This window comes from Miniopterus schreibersii (assembly GCF_964146895.1).
Source record: "Miniopterus schreibersii genome assembly, chromosome: 5".
Lineage (NCBI taxonomy): Eukaryota > Metazoa > Chordata > Mammalia > Chiroptera > Miniopteridae > Miniopterus > Miniopterus schreibersii.
In genome coordinates, this window is record NC_138106.1 from 19,130,271 (window position 1) to 19,152,505 (window position 22,235).

Here is a 22,235-nt window from a genome sequence, read left to right on the forward strand (position 1 = left end):
CTTTTTGGTGTATGGGGTGATGCTCCAAGCAGCTGAGCCCCCCGGCCAGGCCACACAATGTTTTATTTTTTCCCCTCCATCTGTCATCTCTTTCCATTTATACCTAAATCAGAAATACACCTATCCAATTGGTTTGGACTATAATTTACCTTTCATTCTCCTTTTTAAAAAGCTTTCCAGGCCTGATTCTTAAAAACAAAAAAAATAAACATAAAATCTCACCACTACTAGCACTGTCACCACCAAAACAACAAAAGAACATACCACCCATTCAACCAACCCAGAGATTTGGGAAAGTTTTAATCACACACTTTGTATTAAAACTGTTCTTATAAACAACTATTTTCCCCATGCCTTTGATGATTTTGGCTAGGGTTTGAAAGCTGGGTCTGAGGGAACTGTCACTCCCATCCCTCAAGCCCCCACCTTGGCCCAGGACTTAGGGCTGGGCAGGTGCCCTTTCTCTTTTCCCTCTGCTTTCCCCTTGTGCCCTTTCTTGTTGTTGTCTTTTCTCCCTACCTTTTCTCATTTCCCCTATTTACTTCCCACCCCTGCTTTTCCCCCACAATTTCCATCCCTCAAAGTTTCCATCCCCAGTTGGGGCCTGCGCTGAACCTCCTACTAAGACCACCTCTACCAAATTGTTCCCCAACTCCTATGGTGCCTGATGAGAGCAGCCTCTTGGGAGCCGCATGCATTTGGCACAGGCAGCTTCCAGTCTATGTGCTTAGCCAGCACAGATGCCAGAGTCACCTTCTCCTTTCCCACCTTCCCCTGGGTCCTGGACAGTGGCTGCCTGGAAGCTACTGAAGGCTCACACGGTTTCAAATGGTATCAACCTATTCTCCTAACTTAACATCTTCTCAAATGCTTTCCTCTGCTGGCCTGTTCTTTAGCCTCTGTTAGCTTATTATTTAGATATAAACACTTTTTTTCTCTCTAAAACACAGGAACAAGAAAGGTGCAAGTGTGCTTACCTGATGCATCTAACAAAGCTCACCCAGTTCATGCAGAGTCTCTGCACAAAGGAGGCTCTTGTCTGCTCCAGTTTTCCCTTCTCTCTAGGATGCTAATTGTCTTTCTTTTGATTATCTTGTAGTTTTGGCCTGAAGTCTAAAATCTGGCCTGCTGGGCTATGTGTCAGATTTGTAAATTAGATGACATCTGTTTTGAATTTTATCATCTTTAATTTTCTTTCAAGCTCTCTTCATTTATTCATTTCCCCTCCAATTGTAAGGATCAGACTTTGCTGGATGCTTTAGACAAAAGTGTCCACCTTTCTGCTTTGTGGGGCACAGATTAAAATCACTGAAGCTAAATGGTCACAATGAAGGCTATTCAGGGGAAAGATGTTGGGAGAGAAGCCCTAGCAACCGTCCTAGAGAGGATGAGCAGTTAATACAAAAGCTTGGCTTCCCACACCAGCATTTTGCAGTTCCCACCGAATAATTGTAATCGATTAGAAGGAGACTGACAGTGAGGGTTGAACGGGGTGAAGTATTCTGAATGGAAGAGACTGAGGTGGTAGTGATGGCGGTGGCAGTAGTGCGTGAGGTGACTGGCGACCTTTTCTCTCTTCGCATTTAAGTTTCCTCCTTGTTTTTTCTTTTTCTCAGAAAAGTATAAAGGGAGGAGACACTAAAAGGCATTCTCATACATGAAGACTCATGTTTTGATAGTGAGGCCTTATGTTTTCTCCTCCTATCTGCATACCTGCTAAATTCTTCTTTTCATGGGGAGACTGAGTATTACTTACTGGCTTGGGCTTACTTATTAAGGATCAATTTTCCTGGTAGAATGCCTAATGTAATACTCTTGTATAACATGTTTTCTCTTTACATAAACCTTTTTCACACATATGATCTCACAGATGTCAGTTGGCCTCTTGCAACTTTGCATTTGTAGAGGCAATAGAGAACGGATGAGTGGCTGGCCAAAACATGTGCCTGAGCTCTCACATCTGATCCAGATGTTAGTCATCACTGGGAGAACCAGCAGGCCGGCTGTGGGCCGAATACAAAATGGCTCCCCCAAGCACCAGCTGTAGAAGCTCTAAACAAAACTTCCGAAACCACACCATGAAAGCTGGCCAGCAGTGACTCTGTGCTTGCATATAAATGACAAGTCATCCCTTCATGGGGCTGGCCCTGGATTTCTTGGATGCTGCCGTGTTTGAGCTGTTGCTAGGCAGGTCAGAGGTCTGTGAAAGTGCTATTTTTGAATGGAGCATGTAGATAGCAGTCATTTTCAACTAGGGGTGATTTGGTAATGTCTGGAGACACTTTTGGTTGTCACAACTGAAAGAGAACGTTGTTACTAGCACGTAGTGGGTAGAGGCCCGGGATGCTGGTAAATATGCTATCATGCACAGGACTGCTTCACAACCAAGAATTATCTAGCCCCAATTTTAACAGTACCAGAGTTAGAAACCCTGGTATATAGGCATCTATATGTTGAACCAGGTAACAACAGGTCTTTATATGCTCAAGCAAAACTATGGTGTTGACAGAAAGGGGCACTTGCATTTGTCTTCCTCGGATCAGCAGTTATTGTTGACTTTGATGATCATATTGGCCAGATAATATTCTCTGTTGAACAGTGGGCAAAGAGAACCTTCTAGGTTGGCTCCCCTCTTGCTACCTCTTTTCTTGGTTATCAGCATCATCTTCCACGTGTATCTTCCACTCAAGCTAGAGTGTATTTCATCCACTCTTTTCTCCTTCTCCTCACCATACTTCCTACTAGTGATCAATTCCTCATAATCCTGAGCTCTCTCTTTATAATGATCTGCCCTGACTTCTTAAGTTCCCCACCACAGAACACAATTGAAGGAGGCTATTGTCAAGGTTCCAGCACTAGCATGCTGGCCACTCTCTCTCTCGTCAGTCTTCTGCTCCTGCCAAATCCATTCAGTGCCCCACAATGCTAGCCACTTCCTCATTCATCTAGTCCTTTGGTGAGAAAATATTTATTGAGTGCCTACTATCTGGTAATTACGAGGCTAGGAGCTGCGATCATTCCCTGGATTAAAATCTTCCCAAATTTCCATGTTGCTTACAGGACAAACCCCTTGCTTCCTTACACAGTGTGTAAGACCTCTGATAATATGACTCTGATCTAACTTTTCAGCTTACTGATGACCTTGAACCTGCCACACTGAACCAACTGCTTTTCCTTAGTTCAGGTCACACATTCTTAAGCTCTTTTATCCTGACATGTGAGGAGTGTCCTTTCTACTCTTATCTGGGGTACTCTCATTCATCCTCTGCAAGTTACTCTAGTACCTAAACAGATGTTTGACACATGGATGCTACTCAATAAATATGGAATGAACTTAAATTTCACCTTCTCTGTAAAGTACTCTTTACTTGCCCGGCTGTTGGTCAGTGTATCTCTCATGCTCCATAGCTCATTGTATGCATTTCGATTAAAACCCTGCAACATACTCTGACTGTGAACCCCTTGAAGGATGGTGTTTGAGAGTACCCCATATTTAGAAAATGTCCTGGCAAGTGTCATAATTAGAAGTTACTCTAGGTTGAGATAGTGGGTTTGGCTTTCTTTGGGAAGTTTAATGTCTACAAAAGAAAGTGTAGCTGTCTGTGCTCTGCCTCCATGGGTTTACGATAGATATCTGAGTTCACAGTAATTCTTGCTCACCTGTCACTTCTGGGCTTGGTGGTTTCCAGTTGTCGGGTAAGGAGCTTGGCAATGGCAGTGAAGCTGTTGCTCATGCGGAAGATGTCTCTGCTCTGAGGGCCCAGGATGCAGGGGAATGTGTCTGTGATGCTCTTAATTTCCAGCAGAACAATATGGTGAAAGGAGTGCTCCATGTTGGCCAGCTGACTCACCAGGAATGGCAGGCAGCTCCTGGCTCTCTCCTGCCAAGAACAGTGAAGAACATGTAAGAGTGTTGGTGGGACTGTAAACTAGGGCAAACACTATGTAAAATAGTGTGGATGTTCAAGAAATTAAAAATAGAACTTCCATATGATCTAGCAATCTTACTTCTGCGAATATACAGCCAAATGAAATCATTATCTTGAAGAGACAGCTGCACTCCCACATTTAGTGCAGCATTATTCACAGTATCCAAGACATGTAAACAAGAGTCCACTGATAAGTGAATGGTTAAAGAAAATATAACACACACACACATATATATGCATGCATATGCGATGGAATATTATTCAGCTATAAAAAAAGAAAATCCTGCCATTTGCATTAACATAGATGAACCTGGAGGTCGTTATGCTAAGTGAAATAAGATAGACAATAAAGGACAAATATTGCATGGTATCACTTATACGTATGATCTGAAACAAAACACTCATATAAACTGAGACTAGAAAGGGGTTGCCAGGGACTGGGGGATGGGAGAAATAAAAGTGTATAAACATTTAGTTATAAGATGATAAGGTCTGAGAACCTAATGGATAGCATGGTGACTATAGTTGATAACACTGTCTTGTGTAACTGAAGTCAGTTAAAATATGCGATAGATGAGAGATCCAAGACGGTGGAGGACTGAGTGGAAGCTACTCTCCAAGGACCAAACTGGAATTACAACTACAGTAGAGAAAAATATCCTGAAAACCAACTGAAGATGAGCTGGGGAGCACCCTCATAACCAAGGAGGAAAAGCGGAGACTGCACAGAGACTGGGAGGAAGTACGGACGAGAGAGGGCTGGCTGGGCTCCCACAGGCAGCAGCTGAAGGTCCCAAGGGAGATCTCAGCTGGGGGGGTGGGGGGTGTCCCACTGAGGACTCTGGGGACTAAACTAAAGGCTGGGCTGCCCAGCCCAGAGCACCAGACCTGAGAAAGGTGCCCACATAACATCTGGCTCTGAAAAGCAGCCAGGTTTCTGTCTGCCAGGGAGAGATAGCTCAAAATGCAGGCACCCTCTTAAAGAGCCAACACACAATGTTTCATGTTCAGCCACTCACCTTGGGCACCAGTGGAGAGGGAGTGGAGTGGACTGGAGCTGTGTGGGTAGAGTCTGGGTTGTGGGCTATGGAGAGTGAGATCAGGGGACGCATATCTGGATTCCTGTGCTGAGTCATTCCCTGGACTGTGAAGGACATCTTTCTTGGGCTGCAAATTTTGGGCTTTTGCCTGAGGGGGAAGCAATTGCCCCACCCTCTCCCCCTTTCCTGAGGAGTTTCTGCAGCCTGAGGCTTGTTAAGAGACTGATAACCAGCTGCCCCACCCTGTGGAGCTTTTACTATGTGAGGCTCATTAAGAGAATCAGATTAATCAGTCCACAGGCAGAGGGAGGTCTCAGGGTGCTTTGAATCTTTGCCTGATCTGCTTCTGGACCTGGGCCTTAGAAAAGCAGACTTTGGTTTGCATCTGCATCCTGTCCAAACCCACCCAGCCCCAGCAGTGGAGACCTCAGGCCTAGGGTTCTTGATAGCTCTAAACAGGGTACTCAGGGCCAGTGAAACTGCATCTGACATTGGCCTGTACCAGAGACCCTCCAAAAAGACTGAGAGTCCTAGCAGATCTCCTAACACTTAAAAACAAACCGAAAAAAGTAGACAAAATGGGGAAACCAAAAAACAAGCCCCAAATGAAAGAACAAGGTAAGTCTTCGGAAAAAGAGCTCAATGAAATGAAGATAAGCAATCTCTCAGATATAAGTTCAGAATACTGATTGTAAGGATGCTCAACAGCATGAAAAAAGATATGGAAATTATGAAGGAAATTAAGACTGACATAGCAGAAATAAAGAATACAGTGGAAGAAATAAACAGCAGATTAGAAGAAGCTGAAGATCCAATCAGCCAATTAGAAGACAGGGTAGGAAACACTCAATCAGAGACCCAAAAAGAAAAAACAATTAAAAAACAGGAGGACAGTCTAAGGGAGCTGTGGGACAGCATGAAATGTAACTATATTTATATTATAGGAGTACCAGAGGAGGTCTAAAATAAGCAGGACTTAGAGAACCTGTTTGATGAAATAATGGCAGAAAACTTCCCTAACCTGGTCAAGGAAAAGGCCACACAAGTTCAGGAGGCACAGAGAGTCGCAAGAGGAAGAATCCAAAGAGGCCCATGCCATGACACATCATAATTAAAAATGCCAAGAATTCAAGACAAAGGGAGAATCTTAAAGGAAGCTAGAGAAAAGCAATCTGTTACCTACAAAGGAGCCCCCATAAGGCTGTCATCTGACTTCTTATCAGAAACTCTAAGGCCAGAAGGGAATGGCATGAAGTATTCAAGGTAATGCAAAGCAAGGATCTGAAACCAAGACGACTCTATCCAGCAAGGCTATCATTCAAGATAGATGGTGAAGTAAAGAGCTTCCCAGACAAAAAAAGGCTAAAAGACTTTATCACTACAAAACCAGCATTACAGGAAATATTAAAGGGACAGCTATAATTAGAAGTAGAAATAAAGAGAATGAGAAACATGGGCATAAAGAAACAAAATGGCAGTAGATAAGCATCTTTCAATAATAACCTTTAATGTAAATGGATTAAATGCATGCCCCAATAAAAAGATATAGGGTGGCTGAATGGATAAACATGACCCAAATAGATGCTGTCTACAAGAGACCCACCTCAGAACAAAAGACTCAAACAGGATGAGAGTGAAGGGATGGGAAAAATTTTCCATGCAAATGGAAATGAAAAAAAAAAGCTGGGGTAGCAATACTCACATCAGACAAAATAGGCTTCAAAATGAGACCATAACAAGAGACAAGAAAGGTCATTACATAATACTAAAGGGATTAATCCAACAAGAGGATATAACCCTGCCCAGCCAGGCGTGGCTCAGCGGTTGAGCTTCGACCTAGGATCCAGGCGATCGGGGTTCAATTCCTGGTCAGGGCACATGCCCGGGTTGTGGGCTCGGTCAATGGCTCTCTCATCATTGATGTTTCTATCTCTCTCTCTCCCTCTCCTTTCCTCTCTCTGAAATCAATAAAGATATATTTAAAAAAAAAAAAAAGAGAGGATATAACCCTGATAAACATATATGCACTCAATATAGGAGCACCTACATTTATAAAAATACTTCTAGAGGACTTTAAGGGAGAGATCCACAGCAAGACAGTCATACTAGGGGACTTTAATACCCTACTGACTTCACTGGATATGTCTCCAGACAAAAAATCAACAAAGAAACAGTGACCCTAAATGACACACTAGCTCAGATGGATTTAATTGACATTTACAGAACATTCTACGCCAAAGCTGCAGAATATACATTCTTCTTAAGTGTACACGGGACATTCTCAAAGATGGACATGTTAGGACACAAAACAAATCTCTACAATTTCAAGCAGACTGAAATCATATCAAGCGTCTTCTCAGACCACAGTGGCATGAAATTAGAAATCAACTACAATAAGAACACTAAAATACATTTAAGCACATGGAGGCTGAAAAGCATGCTTTTAAACAATGAATGGGTTGCCAAAGAGATCAAGAAAGAAATCAAAAACATCCTGGAAACAAATGAAAATGAACACACAACAACTCCAAATTTATGGGACACAATAAAACCCGTCCCGAGAGGGAAATTCATAGCACTACAAGCCTACCTCAAAAAACAAAAAAACTTCTAATAGACTCTCTAACCCTACAACTTAAAAACTTAGAAAGAGAACAAAGAAAAGCCCAGAGTAAGTAGAAGGAAAGAAATAATAAAAATCAGAGCAGAAATAAATGACATAGAGACTAAAGAAACAATACAAAAGATCAATGAAACCAAGAGCTAGTTCTTTGAAAAGATAAACAAGATTCGTGAACCTTTAGCCAGACTCATCAAGAAACAAAGAGAGGACCCAAATAAAATCAGAAATGAAAGAGGTGAAATAGCAACTGACTCAACAGAAATACAAAGGAGTGTAAGAAAATAGCATGAACAACTATATGCCATCAAGCTGAACAACCTGGATGAAATGGATAAATTCCTAGAAAAATACAACCTTCCAAAACTCAATTAGGAAGAGTCAGAAAGCCTAAATAGGTTGATAACTGCTGATGAAGTTGAAGCAATAACCAAAGGGCTCCCAGCACACAAAAGCCCTGGCCAGGATGGCTTCACAGGGGAGTTTTACCAAACATTCAAAGAAGAATTAACACCTGTTCTCCTCAAACTATTTCAAAAAATCCAAGAGGAAGGAACACTTCCAAATTCTTTTTATGCGGCCAGCATTAGCCTAATTCCAAAACCAGATAAAGACACTGCAAAGAAAGAGAATTACAGGCCAATATCCCTGATGAACATAGATGCTAAAATCCTCAACAAAATATTAGCACATTGGATCCAGCAATATATTAAAAAGATCATACACCATGACCAAGTGGGATTTATTCCAGGGATGCAAGGCTGGTACAATATTCGCAAATCAATAAACGTGATACATCACATAAACAAACTGAAAGACAAAAATCACATGATCATATCAATAGATGCAGAAAAAGCATTTGACAAAATCCAACACCCATTTTTGATAAAAATTCTCAGCAAAGTGGGAATAGAGGGATCATACCTCAACACAATAAAGGTCATATATGACAAAGCTACAGCCAACATCATTCTCAATGGACAAAAACTAAAACCATTTCCCCTAAGAACAGTAACAAGACAGGGGTGTTCACTTTCACCATTCTTATTCAACATAGTACTAGAAGTCCTAGCCACAGCAAACAGACAAGAAGATAACATAAAAGGCATCCAAATTGGAAAGGAGGAAACAAAACTGTCATTATTTGAAGATGACATAATATTGCGCATAGAGAATCCTAAAGACTCCACCAAAAAATTACTAGATTTAAGAAATGAATTCAGCAAGGTAGCAGGATACAAAATCAATACCCAGAAATCAATGGCATTTTTATACACCAATAATGAACTCTCAGAAAGAAAAACTAAAAAAAAAAAAAAATCCCATTTACTACTGCAACTAAAAAAATAAGATACCTAGGAATAAACTTAACCAAAGATGTAAAAGACCTTTACTTGGAAAACTACAGGACACTGAAAAAAGAAATAGAGGAAGACATAAACAAATGGAAAAATATACCATGTTCATGGATTGGAAGAATTAACATCATTAAAATGTCCATACTACTGAAAGCAATCTATAAATTCAATGCAATCTCTATTAAAATACCAACAGCATATTTCACAGATCTAGAACAAACACTTCAAAAATTTATATGGAACCATAAAACACCCCGAATAGCCATGGCAATCTTGAGAAAGAAGAACAAAGTTGGAGGAATCACACTACCAGGTATCAAGTTATACTACAAAGCCACTGGAATCAAACATCCTGGTACTGGCACAAGAACAGATATATAGATCAGTGGAACAGAACAGAGAACCCAGAAATTGACCCAGGCCATTATTCTCAATTAATATTTGACAAAGGAGGCAAGAACATACACTGGAGTAAAGATAGTCTCTTCAATAAATGGTGTTGAGAAAATTGGACAGATACATGCAACAAAAAAATGAAACTAGACCACCAACTTACACTGTACACAAAAGTAAATTCAAAATGGATAAAAGACTTAAATGTAAGACATGAGACCATAAAAATCCTAGAGGAAAACATAGGCAGCAAAATCTCAGACATCTCTCATAGCAATATGTTTGCTGATACATCTCCTAGGGCAAGAGAAACTAAGGAGAAAATAAACAAATGGGACTGCATCAAAATCTGCACAGCAAAAGAAACCATCAACAAAACGAAAAGGGAGCTCACTGTACGGGAGAACATATTTGCCAATGATACATCGAATAAAGGGTTAATATCCAAAATATACAAGGAACTCATACAACTTAACAAAAGGAAGACAATTCAATTAAAAAAATGGGCAAAGGACCTAAATAGACACTTCTCCAAAGAGGACATACAAATGGCTGAGACATACGAAAAAATGCTCAACGTCACTAATCATCAGAGAGATGCAAATTAAAACCACAATAAGGTATCATTTCATACCTTTCAGAATGGCTACCATCAACAAATCAATGAACTACAAGTGCTGGTGAGGGTGTGGAGAAAAGGGCACCCTAGTACACTGCTGATGGGAATGGAGACTGGTGCAGCCACTATGGAAAGCAGTATAGAGTTTCCTCAAAAGATTAAAAATTGACCTGCCATTTGACCCAGTATCCCACTTCTAGGAATATATCCTAAGGAACCTGAAACACCAGTCACAAACAACTTATGCACCCCTATGTTTGTGGCAGCGCAATTTACAATAGGTAAGATCTGGAAACAGTACAGGTGCCCATCAGTAGATGAGTGGATAAAAAAGTTGTGGCACATTTACACCGTGGAATATTATGCAGCCGTTAAAAAGAAGGATCTTTTATCCTTTGGCACACCATGGAGGGAACTAGAAAGTATTATGTTAAGTGAAATAAGCCAGTCAGAGAAAGACAAGTACCACATGATCTCACTTATACGTGGAATATAATAAACAAAATAAACTGAAGAACAAAGTGGATCCAGAGACATAGAAGCATGGAACAGACTGAGGGATCTCAGAGGGAAGGCAGGGAGCAGGGACTGGGTGGGGAGAGATTAATCAAATAACTTATATGTTTATAAGCATGACCCACGGACACAGACATTGGTATGGGGAAAGCCTGGGGGTGGGAATGGATGTGGGATGGAGGGGATCAATGGGGATAAAAAAGGGACATTTTCCCGGCTGGGCATGGCCCAGTGGTTGAGTGTTGACCTAGGATCCAGGCAATCAGGGTTCGATTCCTGGTCAGGGCACGTGCCCAGGTTGCAGGTTTGATCCCCAGTTGTGGGTGTGTAGGAGGCAACTGATCAATGACTCTCTCATCATTGACGTTTCTGTCTCTCTCTCTCTCCCTCTCCTTTTCTCTCTCTGAAATCAATAAATATATATATATTTTAAAAAAGGGGACATCTGTAACATTTTCAACAATAAAAAAAATAAATAAATAAAATATGGAATGAATGTGTTAACTCAATGGGGGAATCTTTTCACAATGTATATCAAATCATCACATTGTACACTTGAAATATCCTATAATTTATTTATTTTAATTTTTAATTTTTCCCCCAAATATATCTTTATTGATTTCAGAGAGAGGGAGAGAGAGATAGAAACATCAATGATGAGAGAGTCTTTGATCAGCTGCCTCCTGCAAGCCCCCGCCTAGCGATCGAGCCCGAAACCCCGGCATGTGCCCTGATAGGGAATCAAACCCACAATCTCCTAGATCCTAGGTCGATGCTCAACTGCTGAACCACGCCTGGCTGGGCTAAATATCCTATAATTTAACTTGTAAATTATACCTCAGCAAATCTGGAGGGGAAAAGGACAATGAAGAACAAAGGTCTATGTTTTAAAAGAAAACCAGAGTCCCATGACCTGCAGATGACAGTTCTACGGGAGTTTACTTAGAGAGCTGGCTGAAGCTAAACAGTGCTTCATTCATAGTGCCTCTGAATCAGCTTCTTTGAGGTGTTTTTTCCCCCGTGATTTCCAGGAAAACCTTTTTAAAGTAAAACATTTTTCCTGTGACTCCTTTCTTATAAATATATAAGTAGTCTCATTAACTTATTTTGCCAGGTCCTAATCTTTTAACCTCCATTAATAATCTGACCCCACACATCCCAACTTTGTGTCCTTCTCTGGCCAGTCCCCAAGCCTGTGACTCACTATCTCTACCTTGGCAGGAGAGGCCTGGTCAATGGCACCCTCAGTCCATCCATCCGTCAGATGATGGCACCTATCAAGCAGGTATCCAAAGTTTACCTCCTCTCCACAGGACATGCTCACTCATTTGTTTACTTTGGGCATCTTTCAATATTGTCCATAGCTTATGTGCTAGACTCTAGATGACAAAGGTGAATGAGAATTGGTCTCTGCCTTTAAGGGACCTGCAATCCCCCTTTCATTTATAATTCTCTAGTGTGTTACATATACCAGTCAAGTGTCCTAAAGATGCTACTTCTCATACATCAGTCATCTGCCTGGCACAGAATTGAGTCTATAGTCTCTACCCAGTGAGTACATCTCGGTTCATTGATTTAAGCAATCTTACATGCCAAAATATGGCCTGACAAATAAAATATATAGTTGCAAAGGAACCTGTGCTTTACAAGAAATGCTTATTACAGAACAGATTTAAGTAGTGAAGTTCCCTACTCTTTAATACTTAACTTGATTTTCAAAGATTCCATGCACAATTCCACTGGAACACATCTCTTGGGGAAGTAGAATACACAGCCTGACAGCTAATTAAAGAGATATTTATTCATTAATATATTATAACAGTAAAAGTCGTCCTGGTCGATATAGGGAGGTCAGAAGATGTAAGAACTGGGACACGGGAGATGTGACATTTTACTACTGCGAATGTAATTTCAAAATTCAAGTGACTTCCTCAGCTTGATTCAGACTTTTCTTTAGCAATTTTTTTACACCATGTCACAAGCATTTCATTTCTTATCTAAGTGTCCCTATGGTTTCATTAAGATTTTTTTCTTACCCTGGACAGTTGGCTTAGTTGGCTGGAGCATCATCCTGTACACCAAAAGGTCACAGGGTTGATTCCAGGTCAGGGCACATACCTAGGCTGTGGGTTTGATCCCTGGTCAGGCTGTGTACAGGAGGCAACCGATTGATGTTTCTCTCTCACATCAATGTTTTTCTCTCTCTCTCTATCCCTCTCCCCCCTTCCTCTCTAAACATATTCTCAGGTGAGAATAAAAAAAAAAAAAATTCTTCTTGTTATAAAAATTAGCAAGCCCTTTCTTTAGAGCATTCATCTGCCTAAAGGTGATGAAGGCTGTGTGGGTATTTGCTGAAACCAACATAATTCTGGATGATCTTCTGGCAGCCAAGTTGAGCTGAAGGGTAAATTAATCACAGTGCAGGAACAAGAAAAATCATGGCTCTGGAACTAACATATGAAGCCAAGCCAACCTCACATGGTTTGTTCTGAAAGTTGGAATGCATCCATATATCTCTCAGGGGTAACAGATATAATTTGGGATTAGAAAGTGTGATGTTAGGGTAAGAAGGGGGTTAGGAGATTCTGATTTCTTTCTTGGCTCCATGATATTTTGTTTCTGGAGCCAGTGACTGCGTTTTTCCTGCTTTCAGTCACACCACTGTGGGGACAGGGTCAGCAGCACCTGCACATCTTAATTGCAGGCCTGACTTCATCCCTTCTGACATAAATTGATTTTTTATTATTATTAAAATAATAATAGCTGACCTGCAGAGAGCAATTAATCTAGGTGACAAGTCTATTCTACATGTTTTTTTAAATGCACTTTTTCATATACTTCTCCCAATAATACTATGAGGTAAGTCCTTGTGCCATTTCACAAGGGGGAAACTGAGGCACAGATAGAAGACTAACTTGCTCAAGGTCACATTGCCCTCTCTGTCTTTACAGCTGGGTCCTCACTGGCTTACCCCAACCCCTCCTGTCAAAAATCCCAAACCCACCCATGCACATATTTTTCTATTCCTTTTTACTATATCTTGTTCACCAGTTTTGTGGTCCTTTCACTTAATTATTTTTGAATTAGTGATATAAACATTATAAATACTCTGTAAATACAAAACAGACCATCAGTTCTCAAACTATTTGGTCAAAGGACCCCTTTACTCTCTTAAAAATCACAGGAGATCTCAAAGAGCTTTTTAAAAATCTGAATTATACTATTGATATTTACCATATAATAAGTTAAAACTGAGAAATTAAAAAATATATCTGGAGACATTTTCAGCTGTTGCAGCTGAGGAAAGGGAGGAAGGGCTGGTAGTAGGTATCTAGTGGGTAGAGGCCAGAGATGCTGCTAAACATCCCCCCACAACCAAGGCAGAGAAACTCTACGTTAAGTGAAACTGGCTTTTCCCTTTTTCCTGTGAGCACATGGTGATGAAGAATACAGATATGAGTACATTCTGGTGCCACTGCCTTGATTTGTGCTAAGGCACTAGCAGTTTTACCATCATTCCTTTTGTCCTTTCACTGCAAATATTAACACAGTGAAAAAGGCCAATGATGTATGAGTATTATTGTGAAAATAGCTTTGACCTCACAGGTCCCCTGAAGGGACCTCAGGGGTTCATGAACCACACTGAGAATTGATGAACTAAAATCAAGGATCTGCAAACTTTATCTGTAAAGGACCAGAGAGTGAGTATTTTTGGCTTGGTGGGTTATATGGTTTTGTTGTGGTAAAACAGCTCCAGATAAGCCAATAAATGGGTGTGGTTGGATTTGGCCCACAGGCATTAATTTGCTGACCCCTGAACTAGATTATATGCTTGCAAAATTGCCTAGGCCATTCCATTCATTTTTATTGGTTTATTTGTTTTGTTTTTAAAATACTGCTACTCATATCATAAAGCTCCTTTGTTATTCTTTGTTAGGATAACAGAATGTAACTCAGAAAGTGGCCAGAAATGAAAGGGTAGGTGCCTAGTCACGATGACAATAATTTCCCTTAATTAAGGCAGGTACTTGGCAAATGCTACCTTACTTAATCCTCACTACAACCTTGTAAAATGAGTATCAGGATGAGTACGGAAGTCAAGAGGGCCAATCACTTGACCAAGGTCATACAGGTGATAGAGCCATAGAGACAGAGCAAGACTGAATCAAGATCGGCCTGATTACAGAGCCTGAATGCTTCCACTTGGCCTGGGCTGAAAAAGACCGTTTAGTGCAGCCTTCCTCTCTCTTGCACCTACAGCAGCATCACCAACGGACTAGTGTTCTCTGCTGAACTTCCCCGAAATCTTCCTGAACACTGTTCTTGTGAGTGGTTCTCAGGGAATGGCTCTCCCTGGCTGCACATTAAAATCACTTAGGAAAGTTTTAGAATAATTCCAATGTCTGCTAACCTTCCCTCCCCAATGTTAATGAATTGGGTATGCTCCAGGCATGGGAATTTTTTAAACCTTTCAGATAATTTTAATGTGAAGTCCCAAATCTCTAAAATGTTGAGAATTTGATGATTTAGGAAATGTACATTTGGCCCTAACATCCATACTTTTTTCTCTTCTATCCTTTATCAATTTACAAACCAGTAATAGAAAATAATATATTTAGCTGTCTGCATGACAATATTTTATTCAGCATTTGTTAGTCTTGCTTTTTTATTATTATTAATTGCCTTTTAATTTTATAATGACAAAATCATTATATTTCTTCACAGCTCAACTCTTTCAGGTCTTCCCACACCTGAGACACCTGTGAGGGCCATTACAAATGTAAATCAAATGAGTTTATCCTCAGTGTTTTCTCAAGGAAGCTTTGCCAGGGAGATGCAGGCTTCCTTGGGAGTCCTCAGAAGCCTGTGTGGGGCCAGTGGTGCTTACCTACTTGGGGGTGTACTTATTCCATGAGTCTCTTTCTTTTTTTAAATATATCATTATTGATTTCAGAAAGAGGAAGGGAGAGGGAGAGAGAGAGATAGAAACATCAATGATGAGAGAGTCGTCATTGATCAGCTGCCTCCTGCATGCCCCCCACTGGGGATTGAGCCTGCAACCCGGGCATGTGCCCTGACTGGGAATTGAACCTCGATCTCCTGGACCCTAGGTTGATGCTCAACTGCTGAGCCATGCCTGACCAGGCATGAGTCTCTTTCTTAATGGTGGTGGGATTACTAGCTCTAGAGGAAAGGTTGACAGGTTTGTATGGGTCTATCTCCCCACCCCAATTCTTCAGCTTTGAGAAACTCTGGAGTAGGGAAACCAATTCTTTTCAATTTGTCCTGGAATTTTCCCAGTTTTACCACTGAAAGTTCCTCATCCCTTCAATCAAAGGCAAATTGAGACAGTCAGTCACCCTACTCTAGAATCTGGGTGGAGGTGGAAAATTATTTCACCTTAGATGACTCTGCTCAGTATACTCACATCACTGGAATATGATTATATATCATTCTCTCTCCCTCTCTCTCTCTCTCTCTCTCTCTCTCTATCTATCTCTATCTCTATCTCTCTCTCTGTGTGTGTGTGTGTGTGTGTGTATACACACACAGTCAGTTGCCATTGTTCATGGCAGTTATGCTCTAAAATGTCACTTTGAACACTAAATTAGTGAATACTGAAGCATTGCTTCTAAGGGAAATACAGATTACATTCCTGCAAGCCTCTGGTCACACATTTTCATTAATACAAAACTTTGTTTTATATGTGTTTCTATTTAAACACATCTTCATTAATATATGGTGTTAATTAATTAAAATTGAATTCAGAGCCAATAGCAATAACTCATGCATGAACAAAGCTTATATATTACATGAATTTTCTTCGTAAGGCACATCACAACCTTCTTGTACTTGAGAACACTAGAGAGCACTTCAACACTACCCTTGTGGGGCATTTTAAACAGTGAAATCACCCACAAAAAACACAAAAAAGAGAAAAATGTGGCACTAAATAGGCCCCCAAAAGAACAGACACTTGTTTACAGGAAGAGAGCTGAAACAAGGAGGCTGAGCATTGACTTGTTCGACCTCAGCTGGGACCCTGTGTGTCCGCCGACTCAAATTTTTCACTGCTCTGTGCCTGCCTGTGAATGACTCCAGAAGTGCCTCAGGTATTGACTTGGGGTCACAAACACATTTCAGCGAGTAGGTGAATTTGCAAATACAAAATCTGTGAGGTGGATAGAAAGACAGATAGATGGATGGACAGATAGATCAATCCATTGATCTTAGACGTCTGTGGCTCTCCTATAAAAGAAAAATACTTGCTTTTATCTTGGTTGGTCAGAGTTGAAAGACATTCCAAATGGGAAAGTCATATCTACAGAGTTGAAAGATGTTCTAAACTGTTAAGACATGACTTTCCACTAAGCCATTACTATCATATTGAGAATGTAAGTTCAGATTTTCCGAGGTCAGATGGAGTTTGGTTTGAGTTTAGGTCTCCAGCACATTTTCCAGTTGGTCTTTCCTTCTACTTTGCACCATGAGCAGATTCTCTTATTGCCTTTAAACTTTGATTTTCTTTCTTCAGCAAATTACTGTACAGTTGTCCCTTGGTATTTGAGGGCGATTGGTTCCAAGACCCCCTGCAGATACCACTTTAAACCATCTCTAGCTTACCTAATACAATGGAAATGCTATGTAAATAGCTGTTAGACTGTATTGTTTAGGGAATTATGAGAAGAGAAAAAATTCTGTACATGTTCAGCACAAACACAACCATAGCAGGCCTGACTACACAGTCCACACTGGCAACAATGGAACACTCTAAAAGAATATTTTCGGTTTTTGGTTAGTTGAAGCTACACATGCTGAACCCACAGATACAAGGGGCTGATCATACATCCAAACCTATGTGAGCTCTAACAGTTTTTCATCCACATATTAATTCTTCTCCTTATGATACATTATTTTATATACATGACCCAACTCGGGTATGCAGATTGAAGACTGGCGACAGCCATTTGCTTTTTTCAGCTCAATTTTCTACAGCAGAATATGAAAAATGTGGGCAACATGAAATATTTTGAAACCCGTTCTTTCTTTGTTCTCCACATAAGACAAAAAAAAAGTTAGAATAATGCCCTTTTTCTTTATTAATGGGAGTTATTTGGTTTGGGACACTGAGTTAGGGAGCTCTCCCTGAATGAGAACTATAATTATGAGAAAGCCAAAGAGAAACTTATTTGCAAATCCTTTTAAAATAGGTCCCGATATGCTTGGCAAAACATTTATGAAGCGGTGTTGCTATTGGATATGTTGAAATCTGCTTCTTTTTGGAGCTACTTGTGACTAGATGTTTGTTACCATTTTTAAAGGACACCCCTAACGTCTTTTTCTCTTTCTCTACCAACCTTCACAATGCGGTTTCCATTAGAAACAGTTGTCTTCCAGGAGGGCAGACCTTCGGCTACTGGGGCCCTGCCTCCCCTGCTTTTCCTTGAACACTCCTAACATCTTTAAACCAATTCAAATGTCAGCTCCTCTGTGAAACCCTTCCTAACTCTCCCTGCCAAGGTTGGTTGCTCCGATCTCTGTGCTCTCAGACCTCTGATGCATCTTCATCACAGCTCTGACATCCCTGTCTGCAACTGATGTGTCGACTTGTCTCTCTTTCCCTGGCGCGCCCCTCAGAGGCTGGGCATGCCATGGTCATCTCCGTACCTTCGGCACTTACTGTGTTGCTTGGCATAGAGTAATGTTTATTGTTGAAAATCACTACCAACACCACTACTCCTGGACACAGCTCTGGAACCAGGAGGAGGGAAACCTAATACTTTTCAGCAATATAAGACTTTTTAATCTTCCTACCTCCTATTGGTAAATGGCTGTACTGATGGTTTACTTGCTATGATTGTATTTATGTAGTGGAACACTTGAAATGATTTCTGGCTCAGTGTTCTTATTAGCTGTATAATTTTGAGCATTTTATTTAGCCTCTCTGAGCCTCAGCATCTTCATTGTAAACTGGAGCTAACAATTCAATTGCAGAATCTTCTGATTGCCTATCAACAGTCATACTTTACCCAATTACCTCCTCTCTTATGGGCAGAACAACCATCCTGTCATAAAGTGAAAGTGACAGCTATTCTATTTCTCAGCCTCATTTGTAACTAGGGGATGGGTATTTGAATTTATCCTTGGCATTTGGATCTGAGGTGATGTTTTCTGTGGTGAGAAACTGATGGGAAAGGTTTTCCTCCCAAATAAAGAGATACAGGGAAGGACACGTGCTTTTCTTTAACCAGACACTGCTGTATCCACATCATATACTGCCTGGGTCTGTGGCACCTTCTTGCAAGCATGAGGGAGCATGCTTCTGGGGCCAAGTCAGTATATACCGAGAATGGTGGAGAGAGGATGGAAAGAGCCTTGTCATCAAGGGTCCTCAATGACACTGTAGAACTTTTAAATAACTTTGAACCCATCATGTCTTCCAGACTTCTTGTTATATGAAATAATAAATATTTTTATTACTGAAGACAGTTTCAGTTGAGTATGCTATTACCAAACTCATCTTAGCTGGCATAAATGCCTCATAATATTGTTCTGAGGAATAATGAAATAATACCTATAAAGGGCCTGGCATAGAATAAGTGATTTTTTAAAAATAATAGTGATCAATTGGTATTATAAGTATTATTTTGAATAAAATCTGATGAGACCAGAAATATCAATGAATTAAAAAATAAACCCCTTGATAGAGCCCCAGTGTTTATTACAAATATTGTTCTCAATGCCAGGCAAACTATTAGGCATAAAGTAAATGTTTAATGGCTTTGAGTTGTTTTTGACATTATGGAATATATGCTACATGTGGAAGGCTATATATAAATACATTTAAGTAATGAAATAGAACATTAGCAATACCATTGAAGGCATCTGTGTGCCCCTTCCCAGTGCTTCTCCCTTCCTTTCTACCCTCCCTGGAGGCTCCCTGATTCTTGTCCTGTTATACTGGAAGACTTTTGGTACCCATTCTGTTTTTCAGAGTTTGAGGCACTAACCTTTAAAATAAAATTTCAAACATTCTACTGACTGAAGAGTTTATAGTCACTTTTTTTAGAACATCCTAAATGGTAACTGAGTCAGAGTCATGGGAGACCTGCCTGCACTGCTTTCCGGCTGGGCTCAGCGGTTCATCCAAGCGATGCGTTAGATTTCTCCATCCCAGTCACTGCCCAGGGCTCCCTCCACTGCCCCCATCCTAGAGATTGATAGCTCTTTCTTCTAGCAAAAACCTAATTGTTCCACTGCCTAAAATCTCCCCTTGTGAAAAGGAGTGATTGTGTTTAGCTTTCCAGAGGCTTCCTTTACTGCAGGTAAATTAGAATTGGCAAATAAGAGACTAGCAAGGCAAATAAGACTATCAGCAGTCCAGATTATCAATAAATTTGAAAGAAGTTCTTTGGATAATATTCACAGAGAAAATCCCACCCTCAGAGAACAGAAATGTGACAATACCATGTAAATCCTCACAGCTGGGCCTCTTGTCTGAGCAGGTCCGTGGGATGTAGAGTGGTAGTCACAGGGTAGGCTCAGAACCTTCATAAATTTGAATCCTGGCACCGCAACTGGCCAGTGATGGGCTTTGGGCAAGTTACTGCCTCAGTTTACAAAACAGGTTAATAGCAGTGCCTGCCTCATACAGTGGTTGTGAGGATTCAGTAGGTTAGAAACAAAACATATAGAACAACGTCTGGCATGTGGGAATGCTAAATAAATGTTAGCTATTATTACTTGAGTGTCAAAAATATGAAATGCCAATGCAGACATATTTGAATTATCACAAAAACTGAAAATAGGCTGTCTCAGAAGCAATCTATTCCCTGAATTTTTTCCCAGTTAACATATTTTGTGAACCGGTAAAGGTTCAGAATTTCTAGCAGTGTCCAAAACCCCCAAACCAGCTCAGAATAAAGCAAATATGGACCAGTATTTTGGTAACCTGCCAGAAAGTTTACCTAGAAGTGAAATGTACTCATTTTACTGTGAAAGCCTGTTTCCTCTTTAAAAAATGGAACATTATTAAGTCAAAACGCTGTATAACTTAAGGCTTTTTTTAGTGACCTGAACCTAATATTAGCTTATTATCTATGGACAAGAGCTAGGTCTTTTTCTCTTTGCAATTATTTCCCAATCTTTTCTTGTGTCTGAAGTAAAAATATTCTTCTATTGTAACATTTTCAATCCTACAAAGAGTTATTGGAGTAGGCAAGGCAGCAGTGGTCAAGCTATCCAGTAATCTATAAATTCTAAAATAATTATACAGTTAATAAACCTTATTTAAAAATTATATGCACTTCTAGCTTTAAAATATTAGCATAAAAATATGTGCAAAACACTTGCACACTAGTATTAATTTATCATATCTAAAAGCTAAGATTTAATAGTTCTTTTAACAGAGCATTGAGAGGGCAAGCTCACTGAGATCCTTTTTTTGTGGAATAAAGTAGAGATAAACAAAAAAAATTGTTAAATTCTCTTAGATAAACCTCCAATTTTGAGCTGATTTTTAAAATAGCATTCCAAAAACTCACATCTCTCAATTCTTTCTTTTATCCTTTGAACATGCCTCAATGTTTTAATTTATCAGCTCTGAGTAATTGATCATATTTTTCTTCCCACTGATAAATAAAAATGCTATTAGAATTTAAATGTATTTACATATTCTAAATGATTACTTAATCAATGTAAATGGAATAAGTTTCCATTCTTTCCTTATTATTTTTGATTCAGTTTGCATTATTTCAGGAACTCATAGTTTCTGTGGGCACATGGGAGAGTAATAAATCATGCTTAGTAGAATAATACTGTCTAGGCAAAACAATTTTAAAAATAAGTCCCAGTAATGAAAGTCAAGAAACAGCTGATGAAAACAGATGTATCCTTTGTTTTCAATGAGACTCAAATTCTGTAACATGGCAAAAATTAAGGATCAGTTGGATTCAGTTCAACTCTACGCCTTTGGCACAGAATGCTAAAATAAGCCCCACCCTTGTAAAAACAACAGGTATAATTTTTGTAATGATAAAGCAATAATGGCTTTTATTTAAATATGGAACTTACTATGTCTTCCTCAAAAAGATGTTTAAATGAAACTGACTTGGGATTTAAAATAGAAATCAGAGAATGTGAAAGGTAGCTTACCTTTCTGCCTTGCTATTTGAGACAATAATGAGGGCAGAAAACTGGACATGGTCTGCTGTCAAATAAAATTTTCCAATTTAGGATTATTTTCCCCCAAATAGCATTTAGTCAGGGGCACATTTATGTTGAAGACCCAAATCTCTCTCCATTTGTGCTGGGAGTTTATTTCCCAGCATCTTTTCTTTGCATTGACCCCCAAATACTTACAGACCTTAAAGCTTGTAGAAGTCCATCTAATTTGAACTTTGACCATAGTGTTGTTTTGTGGGTTGGTAAAAGATTTAGAGGCCCTATAGTTTGGATTTACTCTCTAAAAACTGGGGGCTTGGGAACTTAGCCTCTTAAAGGTAAATCTTTTGTGTGGGCTAAAGGGACCCAGAATGAATTATCCTGAGCCAGAATTTTTTCTCCCTCCACCATGGTCCCCTCATGTAAATGACCTCTCATTGATTATCCTGAACAATGGTTCCACTATTTCTTTTGCTTCAATTAAGCAAACTTTTGAAAGACCATTGAGGACGTTAGCATCGAAACATTTCTAGGGAGCTCAAAGAAGCAGCCCATCTTTAATTACACAATATCTGTTTAGCAAATGTGGTGTAACCA

General features: G+C 39.9%; 1 protein-coding gene across 4 annotated transcripts in view; it reads right to left on the reverse strand.

Moving 5' to 3' along the window:
• Positions 1-22,235, reverse strand: part of VEPH1 (ventricular zone expressed PH domain containing 1) — a 168,259-nt gene that overhangs the window by 78,623 nt on the left and 67,401 nt on the right. For all 4 annotated transcript variants that reach the window (XM_081139204.1, XM_081139203.1, XM_081139202.1 and 1 more), the window contains one exon: positions 3,661-3,881. In XM_081139204.1, coding sequence (XP_080995330.1) covers positions 3,661-3,881 — 221 coding nt within the window. The remainder of the gene's footprint in view (positions 1-3,660; positions 3,882-22,235) is intronic.